This window comes from Herpailurus yagouaroundi, unplaced genomic scaffold, assembly GCF_014898765.1.
Source record: "Herpailurus yagouaroundi ecotype Mexico unplaced genomic scaffold, PumYag 67690, whole genome shotgun sequence".
NCBI classification, from domain to species: domain Eukaryota; kingdom Metazoa; phylum Chordata; class Mammalia; order Carnivora; family Felidae; genus Herpailurus; species Herpailurus yagouaroundi.
In genome coordinates, this window is record NW_024420490.1 from 4,467,202 (window position 1) to 4,486,314 (window position 19,113).

Sequence of the window (19,113 nt, forward strand, 5' to 3'; positions counted from 1 at the left end):
CAGAGAATTCAGTTTTCCAGAGCATAATTAAATCAAGTTATGTAACTATATTTTAAATAACTTAGTAAATTTTATGATTGTTAATACCAATTAGTTGTTTTGCCAACATCTTTTTTTTAATGTTTTTATTTCTGAGAGAGGGAGAGAGAGAGAATGAGCGGGGGAGGGGCAGAGAGAGCGGGAGACACAGACTCCGAAGCAGGCTCCAGGCTCTGAGCTGTCAGCACAGAGCCTGACATGGGGCTTGAACTCACTAACTGTGAGATCGTGACCTGAGCCGAAGTTGGATGCCCAACTGACTGAGCCACTCAGGTGTCCCATGTTTTGCCAACATCTGAGGGAACAGTTGATTCTGGCCATAAACCATTGACTAGGGAGCCTTAGATAGTCACTAGCAGGAGTAAGGTTGGGTTACAAGTCTCTGTGTTCAGGATGGTTGTTCAGTGATTGAGGCATGATTTTTGTAGGGTAGAGATCTTGCGAATGATGAAAGAAATATAGACCCTCTGGATATTTTTCTATTTTTTACTACTCATAAAATTTATTTTTCATTCTCTTTCTAAATTTTTATCAACGGAGGAAATTTATTTTGGTAAATGTTAAATGCCTTGGTATAGTTTGTTCACACATGGAGATAGCAGTACAATTCAGGAACCTCTTTCTTTTTGCATTCCAGAGTCATATAATTGTAATTTTGAGACAATTAAGGGTGAGGTATGGAATTACCATTAATAACTTACTTATATATTTTATCACATCCTTAGTTTGTTGTTCAAAATGTCAGGTTTTAACTAACTCCTTGTTTAAACAAAGTGAGATACTGAAACAAGTAGCAAATTATGCCTATCATGCTGACTACAGCTGGTGACAGTCTGTTGCAGACGTTGTGGGGGCAATGGCATGCTTTTGTGAATAAATTGAATTTAAAACAGTTTTTCAGAGCTATTTTTCATATATTTTTCTTGTTTGTCTATACCTATATGATGTGTAGCATCTCAGGGTGGTGGTAGTACAAGTAGTAAAACTTGATGTGTCTCCTCTTACCTCTCCATTACATACCCATGAAGAGATTTAAAAAAAAACCAAAAACTGATAAAATTTCTGTTAATTAAGAAGCTAAAAATTGGTTGTTGGCCAAGTCCAGGGAGATGGATTGAAAAACACAGCCTTGAACATCATGCTCCTTATTCTACTTTCTGAACCAGAATAGGGCAAACTGTCAAAAAGGAGTGGGACACATACTGCTTTTGGGTAGCGCCCATGCCTGCTGGAGCTGGAAACAGGTAGCCATCTCATGGTTTAATTGTCATTTGACCCTGAGGGAGCTGGAGTTCTCTGTCCCCCAACTAGCCTACATCAGTACCTGTATTGCCAGAATGTTCCAGCAACGAAGCACCCCAAATACAGTATGGCATGAAGCAGAGAAGGACTGGAGGCAGCAAGTTGAGTCGTATGATTCACAGACTCCCATGGCAAGGTGTAGTGAGTGTAGAGTAGAGGGAACGGGATGTGCTAGGAAGTGTGGGTCCAGCGAACAACTTATTTTGGCAGCCCTTCCCCAGGTGATCCAGCCTCAGAGCAGCCAACACAACCAGAGGAGTGTTTGCTGGGAACCCAGGTTTTGAAATTGGGCTCGGTTGCATCAGTCGGCCTTTTGACGCTCGGGAGGCTGAAAAACCCAACTAACTTTTTGGTTGTCAGATGCCAGGCCTAGTGCATCTCTTCCAATCTTTAAAAAAAAAAAAAAGGCAGGGAGGTGTACCTTATGAAAAGATAGGGCAAGACAAAGAAAACACTGCTCTGAAGATTTAGAAGCAACACGTAGTTCTAAAAATGATTTTTTGTAACAAGCAGATGAACACTCCTGAGGGAGAGCCAGAAGGCTATGACTCTATGGTGAGAACAAGTTGAAACAAGGCAAAAATTATCAAAGCCAGCTGAAATAAGAAGATAAACCAAAAATGAAGAAAGTAAAAGAGCAAAATTGATGCAACAGTTTTGATTAATTCACTCATGAAATAGTCATTCGTGAAATATTATTGAACCTACTATGTGCCTGCTATTCTAGGCACTTACGCAGTAGTGAATAAACCATACAAGGCAATTATGAAAGGTCCAACCTAAAAGTTACAAGGTTTCTGGTGAAAAAATACTAGGAAAATAGGTTTAGAAACAACATTTAAGGTTGCTAGAAGAAAACTTTTCTAAGTTCATTGATTTCCAGGTAATACTAGCTCAAAACCTCCCCCTCCCCCTCCCCCCCGATACTGTCTTCTGGACATACTTTGGTTAATTTAAAATTTTTATTCCAAAGAAAAGAAGTCCTAACAGGATCTAGGCAGAAACAAAGTTATCTATGTTAAAAATCAAATTGGCCCCTGACTTTATTTTCTTCTTCTTGTAAGAAGAAAGTGTATGGAGAAGAAGTACATGGATTTTGTTAGAGACTGTTTATTCCTATGTGCTGGAAAGTTGCTTTAATAAATGTACAAACGTACAATGTCTGTGATGTGCATGGCACTTTGCAGGGCTTTGCAGTGCATAAGATTTTATAGGGACCCCGAAGATGGTGGAGAACGTAAGGTCGCCTTCCCAGGAATTCTGTGCCTGCCAAGTTGCCATTCGTGTGTGAGAGAACTTGGACATATGTCATGACTTTCCTCAGAAAGCTACTCAAAGATGCACACTGAGCAGAATCTTCATGCAAATTGAGCTCTAAACAAGTGTGAAAACCACAGTAGAAAAGGACTGGAGGTAAAGATTGAAGCTAATAAAATATGTAAAGAAATACAGATTACATATAATAGCTCATGTGTGTATAATTACAAATTAAATACAACAGCCAAAATCTATTCTCAAAAATAAATTTAACAAAATGGTAAAAGAAGAACCAGGGTCTATAATCCCAGATTAATTTAAAACAGTTTCAGGTCACAACAATCTAAATTGGTTCTGATATAAGAATCAACAGATCAATAGTGTAGACTAGACTAGAAAGCTCTGAAAGAAAATCTAGAGCATGTATGTAAGAATGCTAGGAAACAGCAAAGAACTAAAAATCCATGGTAAAGAGTATTGGGAAAATTGATTCAGTATTTAGAATTCTGTTGAATATAGATTCCCTCACTATGTTAAATTACAGGTGGATTAAATAAATTATAGGTGGATAAAGACTTAAGGAAAGAAATTAAATCATTAGAATATTGAGACATAACTGTGGATGAATATTAACCATACTGAGGCTAAGTAAGGACTTTGAACACAAAAGTAGTGGACATAAAGGCATATATCAATAAATGTGACTGTAATAATTTATATTCAACAACAACCAAGCCCTAAATAATTCAATGATCACGTTAGTCTAGGGAAAATATTTGTAACAAAATTTGGCAACAGGTTCACATCCATGAATCAACAAGAAAAATATTAACTTTAGTAGACCTTTTTTCACTTACCAGTTGATAGAAGGAAACTTCTCTGACCTCACTGATGTCTGAAGACTTTTTCCAATGATTGTATTTACTGTTAGCTGTGGTCATAGGATGGGTATTCTTATATACTGCTGAAGTGATCTGTGAAATGATATATTTTTGGGTATCAGTTTTGGCAGTATCAGGAGCCTTTAATGTTCATACCATTTGACCCAGTTATATCACTCGCCGAATTTACTCTATGAAAAATAAAGAAGCAGATGTTAAAGTATGTTCATTAACCAAACAGTTAAATAACGATACATTAAAAATGATGGTTTTAAAAATTATTCAGTGACAAGTTAAAATGTACCTCATGCAATATCAAGTGAAATAAAAGCAACATGTAACACCATATACAATATTACAATTCCAATTTGAGAAAACTTTACTGGAAGAAAACAAACCAAAATACTAGCAAGGGTTATGCCTTTTATATTTTAGGTTTTCTGTAATGAGTTTGCATTATTTTTATAAGCAGTTTGAATAAAAGTGAAATGTTAAATTCTTTCCAGCACCTTCTGCTCTTAAGTGCATGTAAGTTTCCACCAGACATCGAAGTGATTTTATATAGAAAACTTCATCTCTTTGGCTTCATTTTTTAAGTAAATATATAAACTGTATTGAGTGAGTGAGAGGGAGGGAGAGAGAGAGAGAGAGTTGAGAGGATTTCCATGATATTGGTGAAAGAGTAACTTTTATACAGTGAATTCTATTTATGAGATGCCAGAAATTAATGCATTTCTTTCTTCAAGGTGATGTAAATAAGTTTGTTGTCAGTTTAAATTTGTAGTCCTATCATGAGCAAATTTGGACTAAGTGAGACCTTTTATAAAATCAGACAAAGGTAATACTTAGGATGCAACAAAACGATGCCTGTGGGTCTCCATTTAGAGTGCAGTATAGGATGAAGCATGACCTGGAAGAACTCTGCCCTGCAATGCGAGCATTTTGACTCTCCCTGAATGCGTGTATAGTGCTGCGTCTTTCTTTGTGCCGGGAGCAGAGTTTCCCAATAGGGCGTGTTCTTTCCCTTATACCTTGTACCTTGTTGGTTATTGCCTGCTAGTGCATGCATTTGTAAAGACTTTGTTTTGATGCAGTGACAATCTTTTATTAAAAGATTTGCTCCTACAGATCTGAAAGTATAGCCACTTGGAGTACAAAAGAGCAGACCTGAGTCATTCAGAAGACCTTTCTTTATAACATATTGGCTTTGAAGAATGTATATATTATTTTGCCAAAAGCTTTTTTATTCCTTTTTTAGACCAGAATAAGACATGAGTTATTTAACCTCATGGTACTTAGCTCTGAGCATTTTTATTTCCTTTCTAGCCTTCATTTTCTTCTCCAACCAAAAAAGACACACAAAAATTTTTTGCAATGTTTCCGTTTAAAGTGGGGTTTTGCTCACAACCCACTTGTGTTCAGGAGAAGGAAATAAAGGCAAGAGTGGGGGTAGTGATTGGTATTTGGCAGCAGATGTTTGTCTCTCTTTGGGTTTGAAATGACTATCCCTAGAGAAGAACTGGGGAACGAGGCTTGTTAGGAAAAGTAAAGTGAAGGGCGGAGACTCAGAAGGGGAACTCTGTTACCTGCAACTACCAAGTATTGTAGAAGCCCTTTCTTTGCTATAGAAGCCTAATTAAAATGTGCCCCTGAGTTTCAGAAGGAACTACAGATGATGGTAAATATTATATCATATCAGTCATCCTGGCACTTTTTTTTTTAGCGTCCAGACATTAACACTTATGGTTTATTCATGGTCTATTGCCATCTCTGCTCTCGGTTCCCTTCTCTCTCCCTTTATTTTTCCCTTCCCTGACAATGTCTGCAGGGTGCTTAGAAAGAGAGTTTTGGAACCAGGAAATGAGGGGCTGGGAAAGAAGAGGATCTTTTTTTTTTTTTTTTTTTTTTCTCTCTGGTTTCTTGCCCTCAGTCTCCAAATATACCCCGACACTAATGGGATTCCCAGTTTCAAAAACACTGAGGAATGACTTTCTGTCTCTTTTTTCCTTTGCAGGAAACACATGAAATTGTGGCAATCAAGAAATTCAAGGACAGTGAAGGTATACGTGTGTGTGTGTGTATGTGTATGTGTGTGTGTGTATCTGTCTTTTTCTTTTTGTATTTAGTCCTTGTGAACAGAATGTAGAAGAGATAGGATCTAGCTGATTAGCCTTTGTTCCTGAAATTTTAACATCTGCATCTCAGAAAGTGAATATAGCATATTTATTATCATGCTTTGCTTTGGAACATCTAGCTCCTTCTGTGTAAATCAAATCTCATGATACTAGAAAATTTATCATGTATTTTAAGGTACAGTCAGCACTGGAAATCTTGCTTCAAATGCTAGGTAGAAGGCATGCTATTTATAAATATTATTAAAATGAGAAAACTGATTTGAAATAAATATTTTTGTGAGTTCACATAAGTAGGAAGGGCTATGTGAAGGGCTTTGGTATTGATTACTATGATCTTCGGTTCTTAGTTAGAAATACAAGGATAAGTAGTATGTAAATGGTATCAAGAAAGTGATTTTGTATTTAAAATGACTCATTGGAAGAATAAAAGCTTTTCAAGAAGAAATACCATAGTTGGGGTCCTTGGTCACACGTCCAGACCATTTCAGATGGAGTACTAAAATTACCCTATGCTGGGGCACCTGGGTGGCTCAGTTGTTTAAGCGTCTGACTCTTGATTTTGGCTCAGGTCATGATCTCACAGTTTGTGGGATCAAGCCCTGTGCTGGGGCTCTGCGCTGACATCACAGAGCCTGCTTGGGATTCTCTCTCACCCGCTCTCTCTGGCCCTCCCCATGGACATGCACGCGACATGCACGTGCATGGACATGCACGCGAGCTCTCTCTCTCAAAATACATACGTAAACTTTAAAAAAGAAAGAAACGTTAAAAAAGTTACCGTATGCTGGGCAAGAAAATTTTAAAGAAAGCACTAAAAAACAAAAAATGTACAAAATATAAATAAAACATTTCAGTAGTTGATTAGGTTTTAAATCTAGATTATTGGCCATCTAAGGATAGCCTAGTAGAAAAACTTACCACGAAGACATGCATGGCCTTTGAGAAGCTCTAGGCAGCATTTTGCCAATTTTCTTCCTACAGAGATCCACAGAAATATTTTTTTTACATCCTAATCCAGTATCCACATACATAATGTCCTATATATAACTGAAGTAAAAGTATCACAAAACTATTTTACTAATGGGAGGTTCTTCATTTTTTGTTGTTTTCTGCTCATATAAATTCACATAAATGCCTATTTGTGGCATTAGATAACATCGATTTTACCACTGAATCATAACCTGCCTTGTGGAAAATAGTGCCCCAGGGTAAGAGGCACTAGCATAGCATTAACTTTCGTATCAAATTGGAAGTATGACAATGGCAGTCGTAGCCTACCTTTATCAGCACACATTGACTACACTCCGTAAGCCTCTATATTTGTGAACAGTTTCATCACCCATCCTTTAGACCCTTAGCGAACATTAAATAACAAAAAGGGCTCACTAACAAGGTCCTGGGGTAGATTCAGTAGTATTTGATATATCCCAACTCTGATGTGCTGGTTATGTGGGGCACACGCATCATCTGGGAAACCTTAGCAGCCGTTGTCTTGCCAGCCTTAAAGAGAATGCAATAAAAAAAGCTTTTAGGGGCGCCTGGGTGGCGCAGTCGGTTAAGCGTCCAACTTCAGCCAGGTCACGATCTCGCGGTCCGTGAGTTCGAGCCCCGCGTCAGGCTCTGGGCTGATGGCTCGGAGCCTGGAGCCTGTTTCCGATTCTGTGTCTCCCTCTCTCTCTGCCCCTCCCCCGTTCATGCTCTGTCTCTCTCTGTCCCAAAAATAAATAAAAACGTTGAAAAAAAAATTTAAAAAAAAAAAAAAGCTTTTAGCTTGTTCTAAAGTGCGGGGGGCGGGGAACCTGCTTCAAAGGATATACCTGTAGTCTGACAGGAAGCAATAGCCCCAGGCCAGTCCACTCTGAGACCATTGGAAATGAGCTCTTTGAGCAGTGGCTTTGGGCTAACCACAGGTGTCCAAGAGACAAATGGTGATCTACTAAAAAGAGTGGTTGCAACAGTAGATCAAAGCATAACCTTTGCCTTCATGTAAAGACTTCTGGCTGTGCATTCATCTTGTAAGGCACGTCGTCAAGCGTCAGTTAACCACCAAAAATAATAATTGTCATGAAGTTTTTGAAAAGCAGTACAAACTAGGCCACGTATGCCATTGCTTTAAAGAAAAAAAAACCTGCCATATTCTTCACAATCTCTGTTCTGTTCATACCATTTCTTAGCTTCAGTTAAACAATGTGTTTGTACCTGTTGTGATGATACCTTCAGAGTGGTAATCAATAACATCTGTTTAAATGTATTGAGCCCTGAGACAGGTGCTATGAAAGCCCTGAAGAATAAATCAGGGTGATTTCAAGAAGCTTAGTAGAATTAAGACCTGTAAGTAAATAGCAGTAAAACAGAGTAGAAAGCAGTCAGTGCCTGAATGAATTTGTTTAATTTTGAGGCAAGAGACATTGTTTCTAGCTGTGGTATCCTGGGAATGTATGAATAGTGTAGATATTATAGGAAACATTTGATCAGCCCTTATTTCTGTGCACTGACAAAGCATGAATGCCCTCTACCCTCCTCTCTGCCAGACCATTATCAATTACCATACCTTACAGGCATTGCAGCCTTGTCACCCATCCACCTTGCAGATGGACACCTTTGTCGGTACGCCCATATATACTTCTGGATACTTCCTAAACATTACTGTGATAGAATCTAAAGATATGCAATTATTCATAACTTTTTAGTTCCAGTTCTATTCTAGGCACACTTTTCAACTGTTTCTAGCTCTCCCTGGGAGGTATCATACTCTCTGTTCTGTCTTAACCCTTTCCCTCCTGCCTGAGTAGAATCTTTTTTGTTGTTGTTGTTAACATGGAAGCAAGAGCTTTTTTTAAATAGTTGTTTGTTTGTTTGTTTGTTTGTTTGTTTTGAGAGAGAGCGAGAAGGCAAACCGGAAGAACAGAGAGAAGGAGAGAGAAATCCCAAGCAGGCTCTGTGCTGCTGTCAGCACAGAGCCCAAGGCGGGGCTTGAACTTAGAAACTGTGCAATCTTGACTGAGCTGAAACCAAGAGTTGACGCGTAACTGACTGAGGCACCCAGGCACCCCACTGCCTGAGTAGAATCTTGCTTAATGGAATGTGTGTGGTGAACAATCCTTTTGGAATGTGACGTGTATATAGATAGTTTAGTACAGATGAGAATGTCCATTCAACCCCTATGTAAACCACTTAATTCTGAACCATTCTATCACCTTAAATTTCAATCAGGAAAATTCTAATAAAAAGTAGAGTTTCATCAGAATACCCTTAATGTCATATAGCTCTCATTAATCTCTTTTATTAGTTTCTCTGAAAATATTCTGTTGATATTATATGACCCTTCTAAAACCCAGTGTTTAAAAATTTTTGTGAAGGTCATGAAATAATCCTGTAAAAACACTGTTACACTGAAATAGGATCTGAACTTGGTCTGATTTGCATTCAAGCTAATCCAGTATTCTCATACTGATGATATGAAGGGATATTTTATGAGTATATATTACTTTCTGTTAGCTTTAAAAGATTATGATCATGTCCTATTTTCTTGTTAAATTTGTAAATATTTCAACACGTTTGTATAAAATGTTTTTGAAACTACATTAGGTAGGACCAGTATTTTGTTCAAGCTGTCCTTGTTATCCCAGGATAATAGATCACTACCTAAAATGGGAACTAACCTTAAATAGTAAATAAAAGGTTAGATTGGGACTTTTAAGTTGAGAAAATGGAACAAAAATTATGAAAATACGTTTACTTCATTTTATAGTTAACACAATTTAGATTATAATAGCTATTTCTTAGAAAAAAGAATCCAGTGTTAACTTTTTTGAGGGGGGGTAATTTTTGCAGTAAAATTATAGGCTAGGAGAATGAATGACTTTCATAATGATAAAAAGAGGCTTATTAAAAAATATACAAAAAACTTTGTCAGTTTTATCTTTATTTTTGTATGTCCCTGTCTTTCTGACTACATCCTTGTCAGTATTTTGCTCTCTAGTTGTTAGCTATTAGAACTCTATCAATCATTTATCCATATCTTTTGTCTATGATTCTCCTACATACTGGGTAGGGATTAAAACCTCATGTTAAAAATGAGTACTGTGTGAGTGATGACACTTTTATCTGAGATCACTTCATTAGTTAATAGTTTTTTGTTTTGATGACTTTTGCTGCTTTTAAAAAATATTTTTAAAAAATGTTTGTTTTTTTAAGAGAGAGAGAGACAGAGAGATAGAGGGAGTGGGGGAGGGGCAGAGAGAGAGAGGGAGACACAGAATCCAAAGCAGGCTCCAGGCTCTGAGCTGTCAGCACAGAGCCCGATGCGGGGCTTGAACTCACGAACCGTGAGATCATGACCTGAGCCGAAGTCGGACGCTTACCCGACTGAGCCACCCAGGCGCCCCGGACATATTCTTTTTAAACATGAGAGAATGTGTAATTGGTCATCCATTCTTTCCTCCAATTTATTTCATCCTTATCTCTACTCAGACATTAGAAAGCTCTATCCTGATTTCTGGATTGAGGGAATACTGGTCACATTTTGCATAATGGTATAAAACAAGAGCTCATAGTCTTTGCTCCTTAAATTCAAGAACTTGATTTCTCTGTAGGAGAGGCCTTGAAACAAATTTTCCCACCTTTGGTTAAACAGAATTCAATTAACTAAGCTTGAACATTCTGGCTAGTCATGATTTCACCAGACTTTCTTTTAATGTCCAAAATGGATCTCTTTCAAGCTTCAGGGGTTCTTCTAGGATTTGATGAACATTTGCACCCTTCATAATTTAATACATTTCCATTGTGCTCTACCCAGTCTCTGCTGAATTCATCTTTTTTAGTATATATGATAGCAGCACCACCATTCAAACCCCCTTGGCCGTGTTAATCGCCCTCTTGTTGGTATTCCTTCTTCAGTCAGGGCAACCCTTATGGTATCCTGATGATTTTGTACAAGGATGGGTTGGCTTTTTTTCCCCCTCCCATTGTACCTGTTTAAAGGTCCATTTTGGGGGGCCTCTTTGTCTATACAAGAATGTCAGGTTTATGATTTCATAAAGTAGGTTACAGCTATTTCTGGGTTTCTTTTCCAAGCCCACAGTTCTTTAAAAATAGAGTTACAATAGAGTTTCTGTTCATCTTTAGGTTTTTCTCTTTTTATTACTTACTTTGCATTACTTTTGCTCCTGTGACTTTTTTTTCTTAAAAATTGTTTTTCTTTTAACTTTAGTGAATCTCCCTTCTTGATTCTTAGTGTGTTAACTTGCCTAACTGGCAAGCTAAAAGCAGGTTAGTTCTTTGTTTTTTTCTTACTTAACGTCCTTCTTCTACCCTGCCATTTAATCATCAGTCAAAAAAATTTATGTAACATTGTCAGACTTGCTGCCTGTACTAAGGTAAACACCCTCAGTGGAAACTGACGACCAAGCCCATTAGCATGCACATAAGCAGGACTTGCTCGGATGCACCGGGTCTTAGAGCTGTGAGGACCTTCGAATCCTCTAGTAGAAGCCCAATTCCTGTTTATAGCCAAGGAACACAAGGTCCAAAGCTGTACAGTCAGTATGTGATTAACTGGGAAAGATGCAGGCCTCAGGATCTTTGAGTTTTTCTTCCATCCATACCATGCTGCTTTGCCACTCAGCTAAGCAGTAGCAGAGTGTAGACCCGGACCTGGGTGTTCGACTGACTCTCTAAAGCTTGCTCACTACCATCCACCGTGTTGCCTGTGTCCCTTTGTTCTACTTAGTGTGGCATTCCTTTCCCTCACCCTGAGGAAGCTTTTCTTTATAGACTTGGGTTCTTCATTTGTAAACTGGAGGAGCCTTGCCTATGTAAAGAATCCACAGGATTATCTCAACTGGAAGGCAGGGATTTTTGTGCTCACTTGAGTAGGCTGTGCCAGCACCTTTAAAAAATTGCCTCACTAAAGAGCTTGGCTACTTTCTGAACCTCTGAGGTGAGAAGCATGTGTAAGTGGAAAGTATATTCCTTTTCTTCATCATCCGATCGTTTAGTGCTGCAATTTCATCAAAGTACAGGGTAAGCCAGGAACCTTAAAAGTACTTAGAGAAACAAAAATGATAGGATATACCAAGTAATGAAGAGTGTGCATTTTACTTGCACTTAGGGAATTAATAATTCTGCTTCCTGCCTGTTCCCATTCATTACATTCTTAGTGCTGAAGTGCTTACCTCAACTTTGGATATCTATGACAGGCATAAATTAGAGTAAAGCCTTCATTTCCTAAAAAAGATAGGCAGCTCAAATGAGGTGGTTTTGGCCCCACATGCTAAATGGTTTTGTGAACTTCTTTTTCAAGATTAATTTCTCTTTTCTCTCCAGCCATTTTTACGTAGCGTCAGTATAGATTTGAATGATGTCTATATAACAAAGCATCAAAATTCGGTGAGGTTTAGGCTCATAATCAATGAGATTTTAATGGAAAGAAATCATTGGTTATTAGATTTGGAAAAAGCCATGGGATTTTTTAGGGCGTGTGTGGACGGGGAGTGTGCCCATTTATTTTGTTATTTTATGAATGAAAAGTTAAGTGGCTTGCCCAACATCATATGTCACAGTGTTGGTTATTTAACGGGATCCAAACTCTAGGTCTCCCAAATCCTACTCCAGTGTTCCTTCTTCTAAAACCATTCTACTTCAGCCATTCTGAGGTAGCTTTATCTGTTAGCAAAGTAAAATCGCCACAAGTTGCTAATAATTCAAAGCTCTCTTTTTTCAGTTGCTTTTTGAGTGCCAAGAATTCACCAAGCAGTTGACTAGAAAAGATACACCAGCTGTATTTACTTTTGACTTAGTTGCAACATTTTTTTTGTACCCAGCTCCAGTATAGCTTATGGATGTTATTAATGAATGGTTAAATATATATGTGTTCATGACCCTTTTTAGTACTTTAAGTTTTCTGGAGCCCCATTTTTTATAATCACATATTGTAGAAGACAACCAGGCATAGTGGTATATAGGGAAAAAGAAATTTGGTTTGTCTTACTGCCCGAAAAGCTGCCTTCTCAACGTTCTAGAGAGAAGATTGAAAGTACCGTACTCAAAACTGAGAGGGAAAGTGCCTCTTGTTTGCCATCACATCGCTGCTTCCCATGTCTTAAGGGAATGAGGGCTAGCCACATAGGAGTGAAGATTTCCTCATGACATCAGTGGACGTGTTTGTGTCAGAAGTATTTATTGATCCCTTCTTTGTGCCGGGTGCAGTCCTAGGTGGTTGAGTGTGTATTGTTGAACAGCAGAACTTAGGCCTCTCCTCCTAGAGCTCTTGGTCTAACAGAAAGAATAGCAGCTCTTGGTCTGCAAAAGAATAGGTTCAGTGTGGTAAGGAATAATAGGGGTGGAAGCCTGCTTTGGTTTAGTGATCTGGGTGAAGCTTCTGAGGAGTGCTGTTCAAACTGAATCCTGAAGAAGAGCCAGCCCTGTAAGGAGTCTGGGTTGTAGAATGAGAGTTCCAAGCAGAGGGAACAAGTTAAAAGGCCCTAAGGTTGAAAAAACTAAGTTGGGGCTATTTGGAGAACTGAAAGACTAATGTGGGGTGGGAAGGATATGAAATGGGGAATGGAAAAGCAGACAGGAACCAGGTTGTGAGTAATCACTATATTTGTATTGGATTATCTCCTTGTTAGAAGATCATTTGCTTTGTATCGAGACCTTTGTGGCATTCTGTGTCTTAGAGATAGGTGAACTTTGGTTTGATTATCTCAGTCTCAAAAGTAACCCAGATGGGGTAGCCTTCCTCATAAGATTAAAGGCTGTTAGTGTTTTAGTAATTCTAAAAGTCACCAAATACCACTTATCTGGCTCAGCCCCATTTTGCAGAACAGCTGGACCTCTGTCCCACCACATTCCTGTAAGCCACTTTGGGAGGTCCCCTGATCACATTCCCCCTACTGCCAGGTGACCCCCATGGTGTCATACTCTTTTCCCCTCATGGGGGCCCTGTGAGTCCCTAGTTCCCAGTCACCCCCCCTCCTGATGTTGGCTGGGCTGGCTCACTGCTTATGCCACTGTCAACCTATCCTACTGCTACTTCTTGCTTTCTGATAGTATCTTTCTATGTCCTTTCCTAATCTGTGCTCCAGGGCTCCCCAACAGTTGTGTTGTGTGTGTGTGTGTGTGTGTGTGTGTGTGTGTGTGTGTGAAGTAGGGAGAATATTTCACTTGTGTAACCAGTTCACAAAGGAGTGTTGACTTTCTGTTCCCTGTTTATTACAGATACTCTCGTGCTACAAAGCCCTTGCGTTTATTACAGTCTCTTGATTCTTTAAACTCCGTTTGAATGGGGGATGGGAGATAGGCTGGGATAGAAAATAATCTGAGAAGTACTCCTGGCACCTAATTTAGAATCTTCTCTCCCCATTTAGCCCCATCAGCCTTTTTCCTCTTGTGTACCTTGCTTTAGGAGGCATTTCTTCTTAGACGGCATTTTAAGCTTTCTCATCCTCATCCCCAAACTCTCATTTTCTTCTTCCCTGAACCTGAAGGAGGTTGAATATACCTGAACCTGAGGGTCATAAAACTTGGATTCTCAAGCTAGGATTTTGACTCTGACCCCAAATGTTGGAGACAAATGTGTTTTAGAATTCACAACTTCCGGGTTTTGGAATGGAAATATGGCATGCTACTTTAGCACCCTGTAATAAGATGCTGTTTCTTTTATTATTAGTGTTTATTCATTTTTTTGAGAGAGAGACAGAATATTAGTGGGGGGAGGGGCAGAGAGAGAGGGAGACACAATCTGAAGCAGGCTCCAGGCTCTGAGATGTCAGCACAGAGCCTGACGTGGGGCTTGAACTCACGAACCATGAAATCATGACCTGAGCCGAAGTTGGACCCTTAACTGACTGAGCCACCCAGGCGCCCCAGTAAGACACTATTTCTGAAGCAAGCACCTGAATGTTCTTACTAAGTGGGATAAACAAAGACTAGGTGGTCTCATGTCAGTTTAGATTTTACCTCTAAAGAGATTTGCCATACACTTGGAGAAAGTGTTCAGTTTTTAGATGGATTTTTGAAATTGCAGATAAAAGAATTATGAACCTGTATTCTTGTGTGTGTGTGTGTGTACACATTCATATATGTATATATGTAAACATGGTAGTTAGCATTTCCAGGCTACACCTAAAGGTATCATAAAAACTCACTAAAAAAGAAAAGTATTACCTTCCTTACTCCCCTGCCAATTCATCCATTAGAGTTAATGTGACTTCTGTCCTTCCTCCATGCCTGTGGGGGTTATCGTGAGTGAAGTTGATCATATGGAAGGCTATATTGGTTCAGCATAAGTTCTCCGTCCCAGTACAGCTACACCATCTGGGATGGACAGGTGGACATGCCACAGGAGGACAGCAGGAACCTATAGCAGCTGCTGTTCAGAGAGATCAGACTCTCCTAGAATTCCCTGCAACTTGACTATGAGCTGCATCGTGGGTGCCTGGCATATGACCTCTGCTCACTGAGGTGACTCACATGCAGCCAGAGAAATAAAATGTTCTTTTGAGCCAAAGCTTCCGGCTAGAGTTAAAAACATCAGCTGCTACAGATGCTGCCTAGAGGCTGCTCTGCACACTGATACCATTGATTCCTTTTTACTCTTTTAAACTCCTCCTTTGTCAGTAGGAAGTGTTAGAATTAAAATGACAGTAGATTGATAACGTTGTATCTGTAAGTCTGTGTTTACACATACCCTCTGCAATACGGAGTACAAGAAAACATAAGGGGAAAATTAGGTTCATGCTGGTCAAGTAAGCCTTTTCTTCTTTAAGTGGCTAATTCTTGATCCTTTCAACAAGAAAATGTGATATTTATTCTTCCATCCTTGAACTTCTTATGCAGAAAGTACTCAAAGTGGAAAGTAAAATTGATATGTTTTCATTGTTTTTAGAATTTTTTCAACAGTGGTTTGAAAGCTTTAATTTTACTCTTCACCATTGTTTACATTCTAGAAAATGAAGAAGTCAAGGAAACGACTTTACGAGAGCTTAAAATGCTGCGTACTCTCAAGCAGGAAAACATCGTGGAGCTGAAGGAAGCCTTTCGTCGGAGGGGGAAATTGTACTTGGTGTTTGAATATGTTGAAAAAGTAAGTCACTAATTGATAGTATGGAATTTGCCTGATTCTTTTATGTAGGGTCATTTCTGACACTGTTCAAGGAAGTATTATTGTCTAGTATGATTTGTCAATGTACTCATAATCTCAGTACTTTAAAAATGAATTTTTTATCCGTAATCATTAGAAGCCCTGAAATATATTGAAGGGTTTTGCGCAATTTAACTGTACAAAGATCATCTTAAATTTCAACAGTGTATTGATTTGGCTTCTAAAATCTTAGAATCTGTGTTCAACAGGTAATTTTTAGATGTACTTTATTTAAATTAAACCGAGGCAAGGCCTCTGAGGGAGAGACAAGTAAGTTGACAGTGATGGCATAAGATGACAGAGGTGTGTGTGAGGCAGCCTGGGAGCTTAGGGTGGCTGCCTAAATCAGACCTAAGGTGGTGAATGAGTGGGCTCATGGAGCAACCTTTTATGAAATGTCAGTGCTTTGGCTTTGAGGGAAGAAGATGTGCCAGGAGGCATAAGGTGAGGCTTGAGGAGGTAGATGAGGCCACAGATAATGAATTGGAAGCATGGGAGAAAAGAAGAAAAGCACACACGGTTCAAATTATCTGTATACTTGCCTCGGTATTTTTTTTTTTTTAATTGGTAATGATTAGTGACAGTTTTAATGATGTGTGGCCTAGGGGCTAATGTATGCTGCAGTAATCAATAGGTGGGCCTTTGAATTTCTTTGAGGGTAGCTGCCCTACAGTGGTTGGTTATTGTCCCAAACTTAAATAAGTACCTTTACAGGAGTAGAATAAACTGGTGCCAGATGGACCTTTTAGAGGTTTCCTTGATGAATAAATATGTGGTTCCTGATTTCCTGTTAATAGCTAAACAACACTAAAAATTACTACTTTTATTATATTTCACTTCTTGAGTACATGTCTTTGTAGGAATCTGCATGATAAAATCAGGAATTTGTACATGATAAAATGAGGCTTTCTAATGAACATGAAGGCTGGGGAGGGTTATGTTTGTCAGATGCCTTCTATGTCATAAATGATAGTGTCACCACCACCATCATCATCACAAAATAGAAAGCAGTGTTGCCAAGATGACCCAGGAGTGTAGCTTTTGAATTAATTCAGCCTTTACAAATTCTTTTTCTTTTTTTTTCTTTTTAATAATTTTTTTATTTACTTATTTTCGAGACAGAATGCATGAGCGGGGAGGGCCGGAGAGTGTGGGGGGGGGGTGGGGGGTGGGGGCGGGGGACAGAGGATCCAAAGTGGGCTCTGCGCAGACAGCAGAGGGCCTGATGCGGGGCTTAAACCCATGAACTGTGAGATCATGACCTGAGCCAAAGGCAGATGCTTAACCGACTGAGCCACCCAGGTGCCCCTACAAATTATTTTTCTAATGAAAATAAATATACATAGGAATTTCAATTCAAGCAAAACTTGAAACGTATTACAAGTTTCTTTGTCATTTTAAAACACTGTTTCATGGGGATGCCTGGGTGGCTCAGTTGGTTAAGCGTCTAGCTCTTGGTTTCAGCTCAGGTCATGATCTCACAGTTTGTGGGTTCGAGTCCTGCATCAGGTTCTTGTGCTGACAACTCGGAGCCTGCTTGGGATTCTCTCTCTCTGCCTCTCCCCTGCTTGCTCTCCTTCTCTCAAAAACAAAGAAAGAAACTTAAAATAAAAATAAAACACTGTTTTGTGTTTCTTTTCCAAAATCTGCTTAAAGGTTTCTTTTTCTTTGTCAGTTTAGGTATATTCCTAAAGGACCTTCCCTACCAAAATTAAACTGAAATTTGATATTTATAAAAAGTTATAAAAAAAGGATTCCTGTAAAAATCGGATGCTCTTTATATTATTTTTTAGTTGCAAGAATAATCATGCAGTTTACCATTTTCACTGCCAGTAATGCAATTACTGACAGATCTGTTTCGGTTTGTCTTATTTATTTCTGTTCTGTTCATGGTGATGGTTCATGATTAATAACAATTTGCTATGAACACATGGGGAAATCACCTCTGTGTACCAGACGTTTTGTCGTGTCTGAGATCTCTCTGCCAATAAGTGGCAGAGCTGCTACCAGACCTTCTGTCTTGTGTCCCCCAGACCTGGGCTTCTTGGCCTGACCCTGTGGTTTTTCCGTGGAAGGTGACCTCCCATCAGCAACAGTGCCTAACGAGATTAACAAAGAGTCTCAAGAGGGCAAGAAAATGATGCTCTTAAGGGGTAGTGGGGTTGTTACAGACATACAGGATTACAGTGGTTTAAACAAAATAGAAGTTTCTTTCTTCCTCACATACAAATACAAAGGTAGGCAGTACAGGGCTGGTACGGTAACTGCTCCACAGCTGTGTGAGGCCTAGGTTGCTTCTGCCTTTCCATTCTGCCACCCTTGAGATGTGGCCCTTGTCTTCAAGGTCAAGATCACACTCCAGCTATCACATCCCCTTGGCCAGGACTTACTTTCATGGCGTCTCAAGCTGCAAGGCAGAGGGGAAATGTACTCTTCATTCTGAGCACCTATGTATCGACTTACAAATTGTATTACTGTGGACTAAAGGGAAGAATGGCTATCGAGGGGCATTCCTATCTGCCACTGACAGATTTAGAACATGATATGAAATGAGACATACGATTTATTTTCTGTATTGCAAAGCCCTCTTATTCTTCATGTGCATTTAGGAGCTCCTATGCATTTGTTAATTGAAAAAGGCAACTCGAGTGGAGAATCATTAAAAAATCATACATACTTGAAACATTTTAACTTAAAATATATCAGTATATATTCATTTCCTACTCCTTAGGGGTAGGGTCAGGGCCTTTGGAGCATTGATCTTCTGATTGGAGTTCTGATGAGTCTTTCTTAGATACATCATACCCATAATGCATCAACTATGATAGCCTGTGAGAGCTTCTGTAAACCCAAACTGAAGCTTAAAAACATTAAAAAGTAATCTCAGTGCAGAATCCTTATCACCATCATCACCTGTCCCTTGCCAGCATTTTTTAGTTGCTGCACTCACATACCATTAGACAGCAGTATGTTTAGTGGCTGTCCTTCATTCAGTCTTTCCAAAGTATTAAATTTTGCTTTCTTATAAACAGCAAATCTCTTTATTTAAAACATTATTTCATTGGTTTATATGATATTTAATTGTATTAAAAGAAGTGCATCTGTTACAAATAGGTATGGGAGTGTTATGAATAACCGATTATATGCAGCTTGACTGGTGGGAACAAAATTGTGAGGTTGTATTAGAGCAAGTATGAGGTTTTCTAACTTTTTGGTCCTTAGGACTCCTACACTGTTAACATTTTTAGAAACCCTAAAAGCTTATTATTTATTTGGGCTTTATCTATTAATATTTATCATATTACAAGTCAGAACTGAACAATATAAAGTTAATTCATTTAAAAATAACAATAAG

The 19,113-nt window shown here is 38.9% G+C and overlaps 1 protein-coding gene across 1 annotated transcript in view; it reads left to right on the plus strand.

Annotated features, from left to right (window-relative positions):
• Window positions 1–19,113, plus strand: part of CDKL5 (cyclin dependent kinase like 5) — a 195,826-nt gene that overhangs the window by 122,961 nt on the left and 53,752 nt on the right. The window contains exons 4-5 of the mRNA XM_040468278.1: window positions 5,494–5,539; window positions 15,565–15,701. Of these exons, the coding sequence (XP_040324212.1) occupies window positions 5,494–5,539; window positions 15,565–15,701 (183 nt within the window). The remainder of the gene's footprint in view (window positions 1–5,493; window positions 5,540–15,564; window positions 15,702–19,113) is intronic.